Source organism: Corythoichthys intestinalis, chromosome 3 (assembly GCF_030265065.1).
Source record: "Corythoichthys intestinalis isolate RoL2023-P3 chromosome 3, ASM3026506v1, whole genome shotgun sequence".
Classification (NCBI taxonomy): domain Eukaryota; kingdom Metazoa; phylum Chordata; class Actinopteri; order Syngnathiformes; family Syngnathidae; genus Corythoichthys; species Corythoichthys intestinalis.
In genome coordinates this window covers 43,709,896-43,726,593 of record NC_080397.1, presented here as the reverse complement: position 1 = coordinate 43,726,593, position 16,698 = coordinate 43,709,896, and the positions used below count along the sequence as shown (strand labels likewise).

The window sequence follows — 16,698 nt, the reverse complement described above, 5'->3', positions numbered from 1 at the left end:
CAGGAAAGTCAATTACATGCAATGACATTTTCGGCCACCAGAGGAGGCTATATCCCTATGCTTGAGTCGTGTCTTAACCTGAAAATTCTGTATGTAGAGACGTTCTTAAATTGAGGAACCACTGTATTCTCTGCAAATTATAAAGTATGTGCAATAAAGTACTGCTTGTAAAACAATAATTTATGAACTAAAAATATGTAGTACATCATGAAAATGGGCAAAAACCGTGAATGAAGTTGCTGTATGCAAGACGATCAAGAAATTGTAAATATTATGCCTTTGATCTACCAAATTTTCACATCTCTTTGTTATTGTCCTTCGGTCTTGCCTTGTCCTGTTGAGTCACACCGAGAATGGCAGACACTAACATGGAGGGTGACACACTGCTCGGCTTCACGCGCTAGTGGAAATGACAAAATACCGTGTGGTCATGGTGGCAGATAAGCGTCAACAAAGCGTTTGTTCCCACTCTTTTACTCTTGCTCACAGGAGGTCAGCATTTGTTGCATGCCACGACTCACAAGGAATGTGCTGAATCCTCCTCCCTTCTAGCACAGGGGTCAAAAACATGGTGCTCATGGGTACTAGGTAGCCCCCAAGGACCACGAGTAGCGAGCAGGCCTGTTCTAAAAATAGCACACCAGTGATGGCACATTATTTCCTAGAAGTGCAGTGGAAGTGACCCTTTGAAAATGTAGACAGTTGCTAAGAAACATATCAAAAGTAATTTGAGAAAAGTTATTATATCAGAAGTGTGGATCCAACTTAAAGGCCTTCACATTAATCAACATCGAAGAAGTTTTAGATTCTAAAAGGTGACCCCTAATTGAATGCCAGAAGTCCAAGTTGTTTTTTTTTTTTTAATCTCTTGCCTAAATCCTGTATTGTCCTGGGCCCATGTCCAAACAATGTGATCTCTGTCATTCTGTCACAGGAACACCACATGAGCACGCCTCAGCTGTCAGGGCAGCTGCTGCAGTTACGCCATCTGTGATCTCACTCTCAAAAGGAGTGTGAAAGAACATATTGTTTTTGAAGTGCACGCGCAAGCAAGGTTAGTCCGCTCCGTATGGTATGACCTGTGTGACTCGGACAAGGCCTGAATTACGTTTGTCAGCGTTGGTCTGTGTCCTGCCAATGTTCCAGTAATAGCAGGCGAAGTTTAAGCAACCGGTTTAGCTGAGGTGAGGCCTTCTTCGGTGCATGGCATTGTTTTCCCTGTTCCTGCACCATGTGCTGAGTCACATATTATGACATCATCTTATTCCCAACAGCAGGTTTCTGGCCAAATGACAAAATCAAGCTTTGCAGCTTTTCCATTACATGTTTTAAAATACTAAATACAACATGAGTGATGTGAACACACACACATTAAAAATACTGACCATAGACAGCACAGATTGCTAATGTCTCTCTGTACAGTTTTATTTACATGATACTATTCTGTGGTAATGCTGGATAGCAGGATTATATGCAATACATAAATATCAAGTTTTTTTTCTTTTTTTTGTACAAATTTGCATATAACTAAGAATCGAAAAGAGGAGGAAAAAAATCAAACGGATACATGGTTGTCTTAAATGGAACACACTGGCAGATTAACAAAAATCACATACGTACAATGTGTCAGGCAGCCATGAAAAAACACCTTGCATACAACACGCACACTACATATAATTATGATAGTCTAGTATATTTTATTTAATTTAAATCTAGCTCTTGCATGCTCCTGTATTTTTCTGTAAACATGTGCTGATAAACCTTGTTTCTCAACAATCACACACACACTTTGCCCACATGAACATTGTGTTAGCGCACTTAAATCAATAAAAAACAAAGACTAAAGTATGGTGCACATATGCCTTGAATACATGCACCACCAAGCAAACAAGATTGATGTGAAGGGATCTAACATAATAATTGTCTGAGCAAGTAAAAATGCCTGCAACTCAATTACACTGAGGGCTTATTTTCAGGAAACTCTTCTGTATGCATAAATCCAATTCATTCAACTATAAGCTGTGAATCCTCCATCCTTTCAGCCTGTCACTCTCGTGCATGCACCCTTAATGCCCACCACTAGGGTTTTACATCAGTGAAAGTATGTTTGTCCCTGTCCTGCACTATACCTCGATGATTAAACAAGAATGAGCCTCATCACAATCAAACCAATCAGTCAACATAAGAATGCTGATCAGAGGGGTCACTGAGGCGGATTGGAGGTGACCTGTTGCTCTGCTAAGGTCACAGCAGATGAGCACATAGGGACAAAGGGGGGGGGGGGGGGGGGGGGGGGGCGGGCGACGAGGCGAATGGAACAACTTTGAGGTAGGTAAAGCCAGGAAAGACAGAGACAAAGTAACAGAACCCCTTGTGCAACATTTTGGGGGACAGTCAACTCTGGAATCAGTGTCTGACACATGACAGGGTCTGGGCAAGAATGGCGGTCTACAGTTTGGCACAGTATGCCTGGTTAAGGTGAGAGGCGCGCAGCTTATCTTGGACATTTACTCTGGGCTTCTCAATATAAGACAATATGTATTCTTGGGAAGAAAAAGTCACACCACAGAAAATAGGATAAAAACTAACAAAAGAATGAATTAAAAGGGGAGCAAAGTGATCATTCATGCATCTCCCTCAGACAGGATTTTTTTTTCTTTTTCTTGAGGTTTTAATTTTGTAAATCAAGTCCTTTCCATCCTCACTTAGCCTCAAATGCCAGTGCTCAATTCCAAAGGTGAAACACTTCAGTCTTAAAAAAAAAAAAAAAAAAAAAAGTGTTATCTTCATCACTGCCACTTGCATCATTTGCCTTGCGAGATTTATATTCTCTGGATCTTGTCAGCCACCACCACAGGGTTTTCCTTACGGATCTTGGCAGCTGCTTCAGCCTTGTAGTCGTAGGGGCAGTTGTGCTTGTCGGAGTACCGGTGAATACCACAGAAGAGGTTTCCACAGCGACAGTCAAATCCTGAAAGCACAAAAAGTTCATAACAAAATACAAAAAAAAAAGAGGTCATTTTCAACAAACTCCCAACCACATACCTGTAAGGCCCACTCTCTTGCGGCACATGAAGCATCTGTTCTTCTTGGGCTTGGACGAGTCATCTTTGCTATCATCACTGCTGGAAGAAGCTATCGGAGTTGGGATAGAGGCAGCTGGCTGGGTTACAACTGTGGAGTGAAGATAAAACAATATTAAAGGGACAGACAACATCCAAGTATAAATTACCTTCATTTCCAAGACAGTCCAAGTATATAAATACGCAAATTGTAAATTTCTTAAGACCTGTTAATGCAGACATTATGCGCAAACACACACACTGAATTCACACACCTCCTTAAAGGGATCCACAGATCGACAGACTTGTAGTTCTCAAAAGATAAAAATTATTATGAGTTAAAATCATTCGATATTAAAACCCCTCTTGAGGTTTTTGTTTTTATGTAATTTGTAAAATTAGTTTAAATAGTAGGTCGCCATTGTTATTGACATTACAGGGTGGTGACGTCACATGGTTACACTGCCGAGCTTCCAGAGTATGACTCTAGCGACATAAACATGTTATCTTTTCAACCCTTTCAATTTGAACTCGAGAGGAACATTAATGAGCATAACAGTGCTGTCGATATTTCACAAAGCGAGCAGCAAAAGCAAAATAAACAGGAAAGACGGGATGAGACGAGAGTAGGAAAAAAAAAAAAGGGTTTTGCTAGAATGTGCTACACCAGCGAAACACCCCACAAGAGGCAAATTTGACACCCAAAACACTACCGTGCACTTTCAGCTTGTTTTGTTTAGATGCATACAGACAGAACATACTAAAGATGCCTTAAGAAAATACTTAAACGATGTAATATACAAAAGGGTGGTTTAAATATGCTACATGACTAATGTGGACAACAGATCAACAATCTGCTTTATAACTACCACAAGAAAACACAATGTTTAAAAGTATGAGAGGGAAACTAATGCAAAAAGTATTTTGAGGCAATGAAAAGGTAATTGAAAACTCAATTTAAAAAAAACAAATAGTGAGGACTCGCTGTTTTAACCGATGTGCGCATGCATGTGGATGCTTGTGCAAGAGCACTGAGCATTGTGTACACTGTAAATGCTAACATTCAAATTAATTAAATGTGATAAGTGAACTAAACTCAATTTTCATCAACCTGTTGTGAACACTACTTTTAAATAAGTAAGTAGTAATTTGGGGTTGGAGTACTTGCTTAACTTGATATATCCCAGTTAAGTCAAATTAGAAAAAATAATTTCTTGTACCCAGTGTCCTTTGGGCGTTCTATCAGACATGCGCAGATCTGCCCTGCCCACTTTCGCGCTCTTTCCAACACCTTTCTCAGTTATTTTCGCCATTGTGGGTTTACTTGTCCTCAGCACACTGATTTGGTAAGTACATATTTTACTCTTTTGTAAACCGTCGATTTGTCTTGTTGTAGTGTAGTAGCCTGTGTGCTGCCAGGGAGGAGAAGTGTCAATTACATCAAATATCACCGCTAGCAAGCATGCTATATGACCGTGACAGGAACCTCATCATTTTCAGAAACAAATGTAGACTACAGTTTATGGTAGACTCCCATTTTATGCCGGCCGGCGTTTTGAATTCTTGACAGACGGGGCTCGTAACGTTTTTAGGCGATGGGAGAGGTTTTTAAAACCGATTTAAAACAGTTACCGAGCGGTTTTAAGTTAGGTAGACCGAGGGGAGGTTCGCTTCCTGTTTTAAAAATAAAAACACTAATTCTATCGTTAGCGGGTGTTTTATTTTGTGAAACTAACAGGAAGTGCCTTAATCACTACGGCTAGCTTGAGTAGCGCCGAATTTGCACGTTGTGGATCTAAACGGCTACTTTCTCACGTAAAAATGTTAGAAATGTCGATAAAGTGATTTATTTACAGAGTTAGTGCTAGAATTAAGTCAGCTTCAGCCTGTCTATTTCGGCTCAGGTAAGAGCTAAATGCACAGTCAGACCTTATGTGCGCCAACGTAATCGGTTCTTGCGTTGGAGCAGGGGTCCCGAAACTACGGCCCGCGGGCCGGCCGGATACGGCCCGCCTCCACAATTGGTCCGGCCCCCTGAACCCCCCCCAATAGTGTTATTATTTCCTGGCTTTTTTCTGTGAAGAACCCAGACAGGGTTATTTGGTTATTATCTATTTAATTAATTGTGTTATTATTATTCATTATTATATGATATTATATTATGTTATAATTATTTTTATTTTATTTTGTTCCAAGAAGAATTCAGAAAGGGTTATTTAATTATGGCTTTCTGAAAAACAATAATTTTTTTACATTTAGGCACTGCTGCAATCGTCACACTTTTTCTGTTACAAACTGACCCGGCCCCTCATCAGAGAAGGGAAAAGTCATGTGGCCTTCACAGGAAAAGGTTTGGGGACCCCTGCTTTAGAGTGTTTGTCATCTGCCCTTCCATTTGCTTTTCTTCATGTGCAGTGCTCCCCCTCCATGTTTGATCAAACTGCACTGATAATTTGAAATTGTTTTAAAATGCATTAATAGCAAAAATCAGAGGACTAGATCACATTTCCCCCTGTTATTTCACCACTTTAACTTTGGTCTAACCTAATATAGGAATACAGATAGAAAGAGTGCCGAGATCACACTCGACGCCATAACAACCTGGTGTGTTTAAGGTTGGTCATTTATGTGCCTATATTTTGAAATTGTTGCCTTAATTTTGTGTTCTTTTTCACCATCCCCCAATCAGGCTGAAGCAAATGGTCAAAAGTCCACACATACCTCAGTCTCAGCAATTACAGGTATGTTTCATACACTGATCAATGAATCATTTAATATTTGTATTTGTTTCATGGGTTGGGATAACAAACATGCATTAATGTTTTTACAGATGGATTAAGAAATTAATTGTACATCTCAATTTGAATGTTCAAAAATAATCAATTACGTTAATTTAAAAATAACTCATTGTTAAACATTTTAGTTTGTGAATATTAAAATAATTTATTGCAGATTTTAATTTGTGATTAAAAATAATTGGACATTTTAATTTGTGACTGTTAAGAAAAAATTTAACTTTTTTTTTTTCTAACAAGTTCTCAATGCTGAAATTATCATGTCTTTTCAGGTCAACCAAAGCAGTATTCTCTAATGCAGTGGACTTGCAAGTACTGCACATTTTCTGCTGAAAAGAGCCTACTTGCTTAAGCATTACCGCTTAAAACATGGATACCACACTCGGACATCCCTACTCCCATGTCTTCATAAGGACTGCCTCTGCACATTTAAATCTTTTAATGCACTCAAAGTACACCTATCGACATGGCACTCTCAAAAAGATGCAGGCAAAAGTGGAGAAACTGCATTTGACAGTCAGTTGTGCAACTTTGTGGAGCCCTGCTCAGGAGCAGACTTCTTTACCCATTTGCGAGGACATCTTAAGCTGAGGCAAATGGTTACTTGCCCATATCAAGACTAACTTTCAGAGCAGTATTTATTCGACCTTCACTGCACACAAAAGCAAAGAAATGTGAAATGTGTTTGAGCCATAGTGTGGGTAGGACATTTGTGTCTAAATCATTCAATCCCAATAAAAGTTGCTTTAATAAAAAAAAACTTATTTTTAATCAAAGAAAAAGAACCTTTTGCAAAAATATATTTTTTTGAAAATATATATATTTTTAAATATATATATTTTTTTATTGACGTGTCACTTTTTTTTAAAGGAAAAAGTTTAAAACTTTTTTTTAAAAGTGGAAAAAGTTTTGAACGCATTTCTTTTTTTCTTTTTGAAGTGGAAAAGGTTTTAAAGGCACTTTTTTTTCGATTGAATCATTTTGACACAAAGATACGACTTCAACGCTACTTCCGACATGTTTGAGTGGCAGGTGACTACACCAATGGCATAAAAGAATGACTAATGGCCACCAGGGCTCCATCGAGCCATCGGACTCTGCTCGAGTCCAAGCCGAAAATAGGGCACTGGTACGGGGGGGTGACATCGGCATCTCACCGGAGTGCCCGCGCTGGTATGGTGCGCTGCTGCTTAATGTGATTCAAGAGGGGAACTTCACCCACTGCCCTGACGTGACGGTTGGCAATCGGGGTCCAACCGCAGTGTCGCGACGCGCCGGTATGGGAGTGGCCGACGAGTGGCCCGACACTAGCCTGCCCAGTAGCCCGCGCCGGGAGCCCCGTCGCTTCAGCTTTGAATGAATGTCGTGTCAGTCGCGGGCCGTCTACTCAACAGCCGGCCTCCGCGCCGGGGTAGTGATATCGGGGTCCGCCAGTGTGCCGCAACAGGGCACCGTACCATCGCCGGCACACCGGTGAGATGCCGATGTCACACCCCCGTACCGGTGCCCTATTTTCGGCTTGGACTCGAGCAGAGTCCGATGGCTGGATGGAGCCCTGGTGTTCATTATTTTTGCTTCCTGCTTTTATGCCATTGGCGTAATCACCTGCCACTCAAACATGTCACAAGTAGCGTTGAAGTTGGATCTTCGAGTCTAAATGATTCAACCGAAAAAAAATGCCTTCAAAACTTTTTCCACTTCAAAAAAAAAAGTGCCTTCAAAACTTTTTCCACCTTTAAAAAAAAAAAAAAAAAAAAAGTTTAAAACTTTTTGCTTTTCAAAAAAAAGTGACACGTCAATTAAAAAATAAAAATTAAAAAAAAAAATTTTTTTCAAAAAAATATTTTTGCAAAAGTTTTTTTTTCTTTGGTTAAAAACAGTTTTTTGATTGAAGCAACTTTTATTGGGATTGAATAATTTGGGCACAAATGTCCTACCCATAATATGGCTCAAAAACAAAAAGGATTGCTTCGATCAAAGAAAACAGTTTCAATGAAAAATAAAGCGTAAATTTCTGAGTCTCAAATATTTTTTCACATTCAAACCTTTTTTTCTACAATTGTTTTTTTTTTTTTTTTTTTTTTTTTTTTTTTTAATTGAAGTGATTTTATTTTGAAAATATACATTTTTTGTTTGAAGCAACTTATTTTTGGATTGAATAATAAAGACACAAATGTCCTAGCCAAAATGTGGTCCAAACGCAGAATTACATCAATCAAAAAAGTTGTTTCAATAAAAAAAAAAGAATTAAATTTTTAAAAAAAAATTTCAAAGAAAAATAGTTTTCAAACATATTTTTTGACTTACAAATTTATTTTTGCATTCAAACAATTTTTTTTGATTGACATGACTTTTTCTTTGATTAAAAAAATAATAATATATATATACTAATGAAATATTTTTGAATAGAAATTACTTTTTTTTTTTTTTTTTTTTTTTTTTTTTTTTTTTTGAGGAAAAAGCTTAATATGAAATTAGAATTTGAATAAAAATAAGACACATATTCTTGGTAAGATTTTAGGTTTCTCAGGTGTATAACTCCAGTACACGTTTTGCATTTACTCTTTTAGTGATGTGAAAAAAAACAAGTATCTTGTTTACTGTATCAGGTGTTAAAGTGAAATTTGAATTTGAACTGAGTTGTGTGTTTTAAAAAGAGTTCTGTATTTTTATGTTTATTTTATCACTGCTGCACAGTTTAAACCATGGCACAATGTTGATTGTAGTTCCAGTTTTGATCACTAATATTGTTGGAGAAATCAGAACTGTTAGCTTTACCAGAGCTCAAGCTCATGTTGTAATGGGAAACTAGTTTGACGCCATGTCTTCAATGCTGAGTTAATGTCCTGAAATTATGATAATAGGATCTCGCCTGTTAGTCTTTGGAAATTACAGGATAGGAGTGGACATTGATGCAGTTCAGGTATTCCGTAATTTCTGTAGCAAAAGGTTATTTTAGGTACTTATACTTTGTATGAGGTGCAAAATGTTTGCAAAAGTAGGTTTATAATTAATCCACTGATTGTTCATTGATACTGAGCATTAACCAAACACCGTTCAGCCTGCCAGGAGCCAGTGTCTCTCATTAAATGCACTTTTGAGCATTTTAAAGTAAATTTTAATTCCATTGAATTAATCCAATGAGTGTTCTCCATTTATTGTGTTTTGGGGGTCATTACTGTTAGATAATGTGTTTTTAATGAAATTAGTATGTGCAGATGTAATTTCTATTGTGGAATTCTTTTAGGTCAAGAAAATTAAGTTGACCTGAATATGATGGGAGTACTGTGCACTCAAAATAAACAAGTTACTGTAAACCAGTTATTTTAGTTAGTTTGAGTACTGCCAACTCAATAAAAACAAGTGACTATAATCCAAATTTTTTAAGTTAATTTGAGTACTGCCAACTCACAATAATTAAGTTAATCAAATCTAATTCATCTAAGTCAACATAAATTAATTTTTTTAAGGCAGCAAGTTTGCATATATTTTTTTAGTAAAGTCAACTTTTAATATTTTACAGTGTAGACGTCTCGCCGCGTGGGAAGGAATTGCAGAACATCGGTAGTGTTCGTCTAGTGCAGGGGTGGGCAAACCGGTCCTTGAGGGCCGCAGTGGGTCCTGGTCTTTGTTCCAACTGATTCAGCACAGACAGTTTAACCAATGAGGTTTCAGTGGAAACAAGAAGCACCTGACTGCAATCAACTGATTGCACTTGCAAGAAACCAGATTGGTTAAAGGCTGTCCTCATGATGGGTATGAACAAAAACCCGCACCCACTGCGGCCCTTTGTGGAATAATTTGCCCACCCCTGGTCTAGTGAGCAAAAAATGTCATCACCACGAGGGTCCATTGTGAGCATAAAACATGGCGCCCTCCGTAGGTCAAAAGATGCACTAATTATTTTAGATTTTTAAATCAATGGCAATATTTTATGTGTTTCGAAAAACACATTTTAGTAAGAGAACAATTGTGGCTTATTAGAGCCTACAAGTCTTCCAGTCCGAGGTTCCCTTTAAAACTAGTTAGATTCCCTTGTTTTCAGTGTAAATCTACTAGAAATAGGTGAAATTATCAGCCGGTGCTTCAAGTAACTTTTACTCAGATTTCTTGAAATAAATGAAAAATAGCTAGCTGAAAATAAGCTTAACAGACTTATTTTAAGCAATACATGAGTATATCTTAAAAAAAAAAAAAAAAAAAAAAAAAAAAAAAAGCTTGTTTGTCAGAAACATTCTTAATTCAAGAATAGTTTTGTTCAAAACATCAAATGAAAGCAATTTTTGGGGGATTTAGGTGAAAAATTACCAACTTTTAGATGTGTGGGCTTAATAAAACCAGATAGTAATATTTACTTTAAATAAATGCAATAATCAGACACATTAATCTGTTAACTAGTCTTTAACACTCAACACAAGTTGGAAAATATTATTTGACTAGATTTAAGAAAAATAATATGATAAAGATGTAATAAATTTGCAGTGCACAGACCACACAGACACACAAAAGGACACCACTTACAAGCGCAGCCCTTTTGTGACATCAGTTATACCCACGCACATAGACACGGATAAACTTGAGGATAAGTGCTTATAATAAAGAGTATTTTTGACATCATAAGAAAGGGTGTGCAATCTGTGATTAATATTTGATTGGCTAAAATAGTATAAGCATTGACAACATGTCTGCCTCCATGTTGGGCAGTGACTTCCTGGAAATATAGTACTGCCTTTTATTGAAATTTTTATCCACTGTTAACATCAGAAAAGTGAAATTCTGTGTTTTTTTTCATTTCATGAAAAAAAATCACCTGGGATTTAATGTTAAGGTGTCATTTGCTGCTATTAACAACAATAGATGAAACATAGCTGTTTTTGCATCGACTGCACTGTAACTTTGGCATATAACCACTTAAAACAAAGAAATTAAGGAAACAGATCAAAATCCTTCCTTGTAAATTTTTTAATGTTATTCCATAAATTGACTCATTCGCTGCCATTGCCATTCAAAATGGATTTACTGCCTACCACTGTCAATGTGTGTTTTAATATACAGTCCCTGAAAAAAGTCTTGTCGCTTACCATTTGTAGAAACAATTGCTTATAACCTGAATTTTAATTACAAATTGTAAAAAATAAATTGTATGAATCCTTGCCGAAGCCCATGGATGGAAGGCATAAAAAATATTAAATTTGGATCTCGCAGCACCACTACTTAATTCGCTTATATTATGTAACATGTTTTTGTATTTGACATACATTTTTTGTTCAATTTTCACACTACTTTTTGTGGCGACAAAACGTTTGTCTTGCCAAAATTTGACCTTTATGTCTTCATTAAATGATAAATCTTTTTTCAGTGAAACAAATATATTTTTGTACTTTTAACATCATCTGGGAGGGTCTTAGCTTTCATATGAGCCATTTCTGAAACCAATTGAATAATTAAAAGTCAGGTTATTAGCAATTGTTTCTACAAAATAGATAAGCGACAAGACTTTTGTCATGACAGTAAAACTGCTTCATTTACCAACTACCAAAACACATACCCAAAATATTGTACATGTACCTGGGCTGGCAATGAATGAATCAAAATGAATTTAATTTCTATTGTTGTCAATTGCATTGAAACATAATAATTCAATGCCAGGCATCTACTACTGTCAATGGCATTGAATGAGGTAATAAGGAACGACAGCGATCCCTCAACTGTCGATGATAATAGGGACCAGAAGCAACTGCGTAATGTTAAACACCGCGAAGTAACGTCACCCCCCCCCCATTTTTAACATTCTCTCACTCTCCCTCATACGATACGTGTGTAAGTGTTCAAACATGTAAATAAAATGTACATAAATATTTTTAGAACTCTTTTCTTTTCCCACGCAGTAATTAGCATTGTCTCCGTCTTGAAATTACCCCTTACAGTCCCAGTGAATGGCTTTTTGGTAGCCAGAAGCTACTCCAAAAATGTCTTCTGAAGTGGAGTTATTTTTAAACAGGTCTATTTTTAGATAGCTTTGCTTTCTTCGATGCAGAAAGAAAACCCCGTGGTCGAGCTGAAGGAATACAACATGGCTCAAAGGAGACTGCGCGTGAGCTGTCAGCTGCAAGTGCATCAAATGTCTGCTTGAATAGAATACACGTGCGTGCTTACCAGGTTCTAGGGATTCAGGCTTGTCCTCTCTTGAGATGCTCATTTCTGTCATTTGTTGTGTCACAGGAAGCGATCCTTGAACAGTTCTAGGGATGAGAAACGGAGGGAAACATGAGGTAAAAGCAGCAGCCAAGACTATGTTGGTCATATACTTTTGATACTGACCTAGACATGTCTGGCGAGGAGGCAGGGGAGGCATCAACTTTAGCTAGACTAGCTTCTAGTCTCTGGATTGCAGAGGCTTCTGAGGTAGGACTAGAAGTTGAGCCTGCTTGAGCAGAGATACCTTCATTAGACTCAGCACAAAATGACTAAAGTTGAAACTATTAAAAAGAAATATGCGATACAGATTTTCTGTGTTCCTCTTTAGCACTCATAATTAGAGATAAGCACAAATAAAGACTGTGACATTGACTCCCACGGTTGACCAAAAGAGTGTCTGTAACCTTGAATATTGCCACTAAGGAAAGCAGCTGTCTTTCATTACACAGAGCGGAAAAACAGAGAGGGTGGACAGGGGCTACTGGGAATAAACACATGCTGAAGGAGGGTCATAAATTGATTTTAAAACGATACCTCTTACACTATTACAGACATCAACTTTAGCTATAACAGCACAATGGTTGTGTTGTCCGGAAAAAGTCGGACATACCCATAGGGTTCAGGGGGCTCATCCGGTCACTGCTCTGCTGCCGTGTCAGGTGTTCCTTGTAGCATACAGAGCACATACCGTTGGTTCTTGGGTTGCCATAGAAACCACAGCCTGTGGCACATAGCATGGGCACCGGACTCTGGTTTGTCTCTTGGGCCATAACTGAAAATGTGACAAAGAAAGCAAGTGGGGGTGAGATTTTTTTTTTAAAACACTCATTGTGTAAATTGCTAAAGAAATCAACACCTGACAGAAAAAGGAGTATTGTTCAACCTTCCCCTCAAGCGATCACTGGCATGACTCTTTCCCGGAGCTGACGCACCATTTGTCATCCAGGAAAACTCGCCCTCATGACGTGTCACAGCTATGACGACCTACTACGCGTTCCCGCTTAATAGAACATTGTGTGAATTCTGGCACTCAGTTTTGTCTTCCTTTTGCGTGATAATTTACGACTCATCATCATTTGACAATTGTGTTTACTACACAACTATAATTAACAAACCAAGTTGGCAGCGGTATAAAAGATAGAAAATATAGACATAATAATGAAAGAATAATTATGAGGGAAATTCCACCCTCCAGCTGGTTTACCAAATAGGGCCTTTTGAAACTTCCTTAGTCTTGCTCCCTCCCTTACACAATCATCCAGTAAACATGAATGTTCTCTAGGCAAAACTTGTAGTCGCATGACATAATGATGAAAGAAAAACGGAGGTTGTGTAATGGGGAACTTCACATTTCAAAAACAGTCCTTTGTGATTGAATAAATGTGGGAAGGTAGGAAGGCTAATGTTTGAGGATGTTCTGTTCTGAAGCTCAAACCAAACAGCTTATTAACTCATTCACAGCCACTGACAGCGAAAGACGTCCAATCTTTTTCAACTGGGATAGCTAACCGATGAGTTAACTCATATGAAAAGCAACCAGCTGACAAAGCAACACTCCAAATTCTTTCTTGAGTAACCTTTGACACAGTTCCGTCACATAGCAGCTGCTTACTTATCAATATTTCGCCTACAAACATGCTCAAACAGTCTTATGTTGCAAGTTTACTGACAGTTGTTTCAGACTGCCTTCACTGCACAGAAAAGGTGTCTTGACCTCACCAACACAAGCGTTTTAAATCGTAAACCACCCTCCCCTACTTGTTCCCTTGTGCATGCACGTCAACAAAGGGTTTCCACGGAAAAGCCCACAGTGACCTTCTCTGCCTTCCTGTCACATGTTCATCTGCTGACTGGTGTATATTCTTCACTCATCAGCTCAGTGCTAAGTTTAGAGCCTTTTAAAACTACGATTGAATCCACTGGACTTAAAATAATATATTTAAATCAATAAGAATCACCACCGAATGCCAATTTTCTACAGGATTATTAAGTGTCTACCAAAATTAAGTCAACATACAGCATATAAATACATTGGAGCCCTACTCTTACAATCTCATCAACAGACCAATAGCTAGCTTGTAAAGACACCCAACACATCAAGCAAGAAGGATGTTGAGACATGGAGAGATACACAAAATAATCCTTAAACACCTTTGAGCTGTACCTGGTTTCTCTGTTCTGTTAACGCACAGTTTCATTGGTCAATATTTGATTCATAGCACATAAAAACACTGAATTGTAATCAACCCAACTTGTATTTCTGTAAATGGTAAATGAATGGCAGTTTCAAAATACTACAGACCACGGTTGGTCTTCCTCTTTGGTTGACTACACAGATATCAGCAGGAAGCTGAGCTCATATTTCAGGCCCTGCTACACTGAAAACTACTGAGTCACACTGGACAGAACAGAAAGACAGAACTGTTATTTTGTTGTCATACTATGTATAAAAGAAAAATAAACATAACAGAAATAGTGAGCAACCGGAAGTGGGGAGAAGTGATGTTAAATCAAACAGTCTAGACAGTGTGCTGTCTGCCGCCTTTGTTTCTCCCTTTGTCTGCATTCTTCTTGTTTCCTGTTTGGACATTACATTAGGGGCTACAGTTTCTCATGTTACCGAAATCATTTAACACATCCATCGTGTTCAGAACCAACATGTAACAAAATGTAACGAAAAAATAAAGCTGCAACCGATGACTAACCACAATAGCCCTAAAGCAACACAGATTAAACCTCGAATTACCCTGAAGAAGAAACTAATTTCACCACTTGTTAAAGCTGTACTTGGCCCTTTTACGCTGATTTACACAGTTTCGCCTCCTTTATCTCGCTTTGCTTGTCTATTCGACATGTAAATGTTCAACTTGTCGACAGGAATGATCTGGTTTTGGTACCCCATCCCCCAGCTTGGGCCATCTAGAACCACAGAGACAGGAACAAGCACCAGCTATCTCTCCCCCTCATGTTTTTCCCCCAAAGCAGACAGTCACGTTCGTGGGCTCCTGACATGAACGCAAAGTGGTTGCAATGCTACTAGTAAAGACTTCCCAGCAGCAAAAATGAAAAATAAACATAGCTTGTTTATCCTTTCTCCGACACAACACACGAGATCGTTACGCACACACCACCTGACCTTTCAATCCACCGTTAAAGGTCGCTTTGGCTGACATCGCATTCCCACAAAAGCAGCTTTTTTTCTTTTACCTCAACAAGTAACAAACATTAATAATAATATGTAATCGGAGAGATCATGAATCGAAGAAAATTACCTGATAAAAATCGACGTGTCTCGCCAAGCGACGGGGGGAAATGGATGTTAATAGGGGGGGGAACGTGGCAGACGTCCTTCTTTCGTCTAAACGTGGCGTGCTTATCCGTTTCAAGCCTTGTTCGGATGGGTTAAATTCTCCCTTCCTCGCCCTCCCGTTCCTTCTCTCTCTCTGGTGATCTCCAGCTCTTTCTGGGTGGATGTTTGTTTCCTTCTTTAGTAAGAGGAGTGGCGGATGGTGTCACGGGTGAAACAACGTGTCCCGATTGGCTGCCCGCGGAGCCCCCCGGATTACAGTTCCGCCATGCGCATGCGCACAACCTGTCTAGCCTTTATTACACATCAATTCGTCATCCACCTACAAGGACAACAACCTTTTTTATCCTACTTTTTATTGAGTAATCAGCCGAAACAGTCGAGAGCGTAAATTCTGCTGCAGCGCTGACACCACTGATATGAAAAGACACAAGGGTGGATGATAATGTAGGCTACACAGTACAGTATGTTCTTTGCTGCTTGTTTTTTGCCCACCTAAGTACACTATCTGAAAGATTTATCGGGTGCCATGTCGCTTACACACACACGTTAAAATAATATTATTACTGACTCAGATATTTTCAAATTTACTTTCATATATAATAATTACATACATTACCTTCAAGCAAGGGCGCAGGTTTGCATAGGGACGGTCGGGACATAACACTATTAACTTTTCAGGATGCTCAAATTGACCCCACCAACTTTTAAGCCACTTTATTTGCATTATACAATGACTTCAGTTATATGAGTAATTTTGATTGTCTTCCCATATGTTGTAAGGATAGAATAAAGTACCCTACCATTATCAAGTGAATTATTTTCATTATGTTCAGGCTTAGATTTATCCCTTTTCACTTGCTGAATGTGCCAGTCCATTTTTTCCCCCTCAGACACACGTTTGATTGGCTGATGACTTGACCCCCCGCCCCCTCCTCTCGCCACACAGACACACGCATACTCACACAACCTCACCAACAGAAATACAACGTGCCGCCTCCTTCAACCCCTTCAAAGAGGACGTTTTTTTCGGCCAGCACAAGCCACTGAAAGTAATGTAAAAAGGTGTCAATGTTGTGGAGGTGGGGGAAACACCACTAATGTTGGTAGTAAGTCCGACCTGCATCACAGTTAACATAGCATTAATCTGTGTGAACTTGATAACCTGCAAGCCGACCCTCATTTGGAGCATTGTTTGCATTATGTGCGTTACCGTAATGCACTCGTGTCAAACTGACTCCATAAAGGGCCAAGTGGGTACAGGTTTTCTTTCCAACCAATGAAGAGGACACCCGTTGACCAATCCGATTTCTTACATGGGTAATCAGTTAAACTT

General features: G+C 38.6%; 1 protein-coding gene across 1 annotated transcript; it reads right to left on the bottom strand.

Annotated features, from left to right (window-relative positions):
• Nucleotides 1-1,400: 1,400 nt before the first annotated feature.
• zfand5a (zinc finger, AN1-type domain 5a) lies at nucleotides 1,401-15,527 on the bottom strand. Its single transcript, XM_057832597.1, has 6 exons — nucleotides 15,328-15,527; nucleotides 12,666-12,827; nucleotides 12,179-12,281; nucleotides 12,014-12,099; nucleotides 3,046-3,174; nucleotides 1,401-2,971 (listed from the first exon to the last, which is right to left on the bottom strand). Exons 2-6 carry the CDS (start codon nucleotides 12,823-12,825, stop codon nucleotides 2,823-2,825), a joined length of 627 nt encoding a protein of 208 aa, XP_057688580.1. The 5' UTR covers nucleotides 12,826-12,827; nucleotides 15,328-15,527; the 3' UTR covers nucleotides 1,401-2,822.
• Between the last annotated feature and the right edge of the window lie 1,171 nt (nucleotides 15,528-16,698).

Bases quoted from the DNA above. Each gene is read 5' to 3' on its own strand.
- zfand5a (XM_057832597.1), bottom strand. From the start codon at position 12,825: ATGGCCCAAGAGACAAACCAGAGTCCGGTGCCCATGCTATGTGCCACA. The intron at 12,100-12,178 runs GTCAGTATCAAA...TCTCATCCCTAG, and splicing joins TCCTCGCCAGACATGTCTAG to AACTGTTCAAGGATCGCTTC. The intron at 2,972-3,045 runs GTATGTGGTTGG...TTGTGCTTTCAG, and splicing joins CAAGAGAGTGGGCCTTACAG to GATTTGACTGTCGCTGTGGA.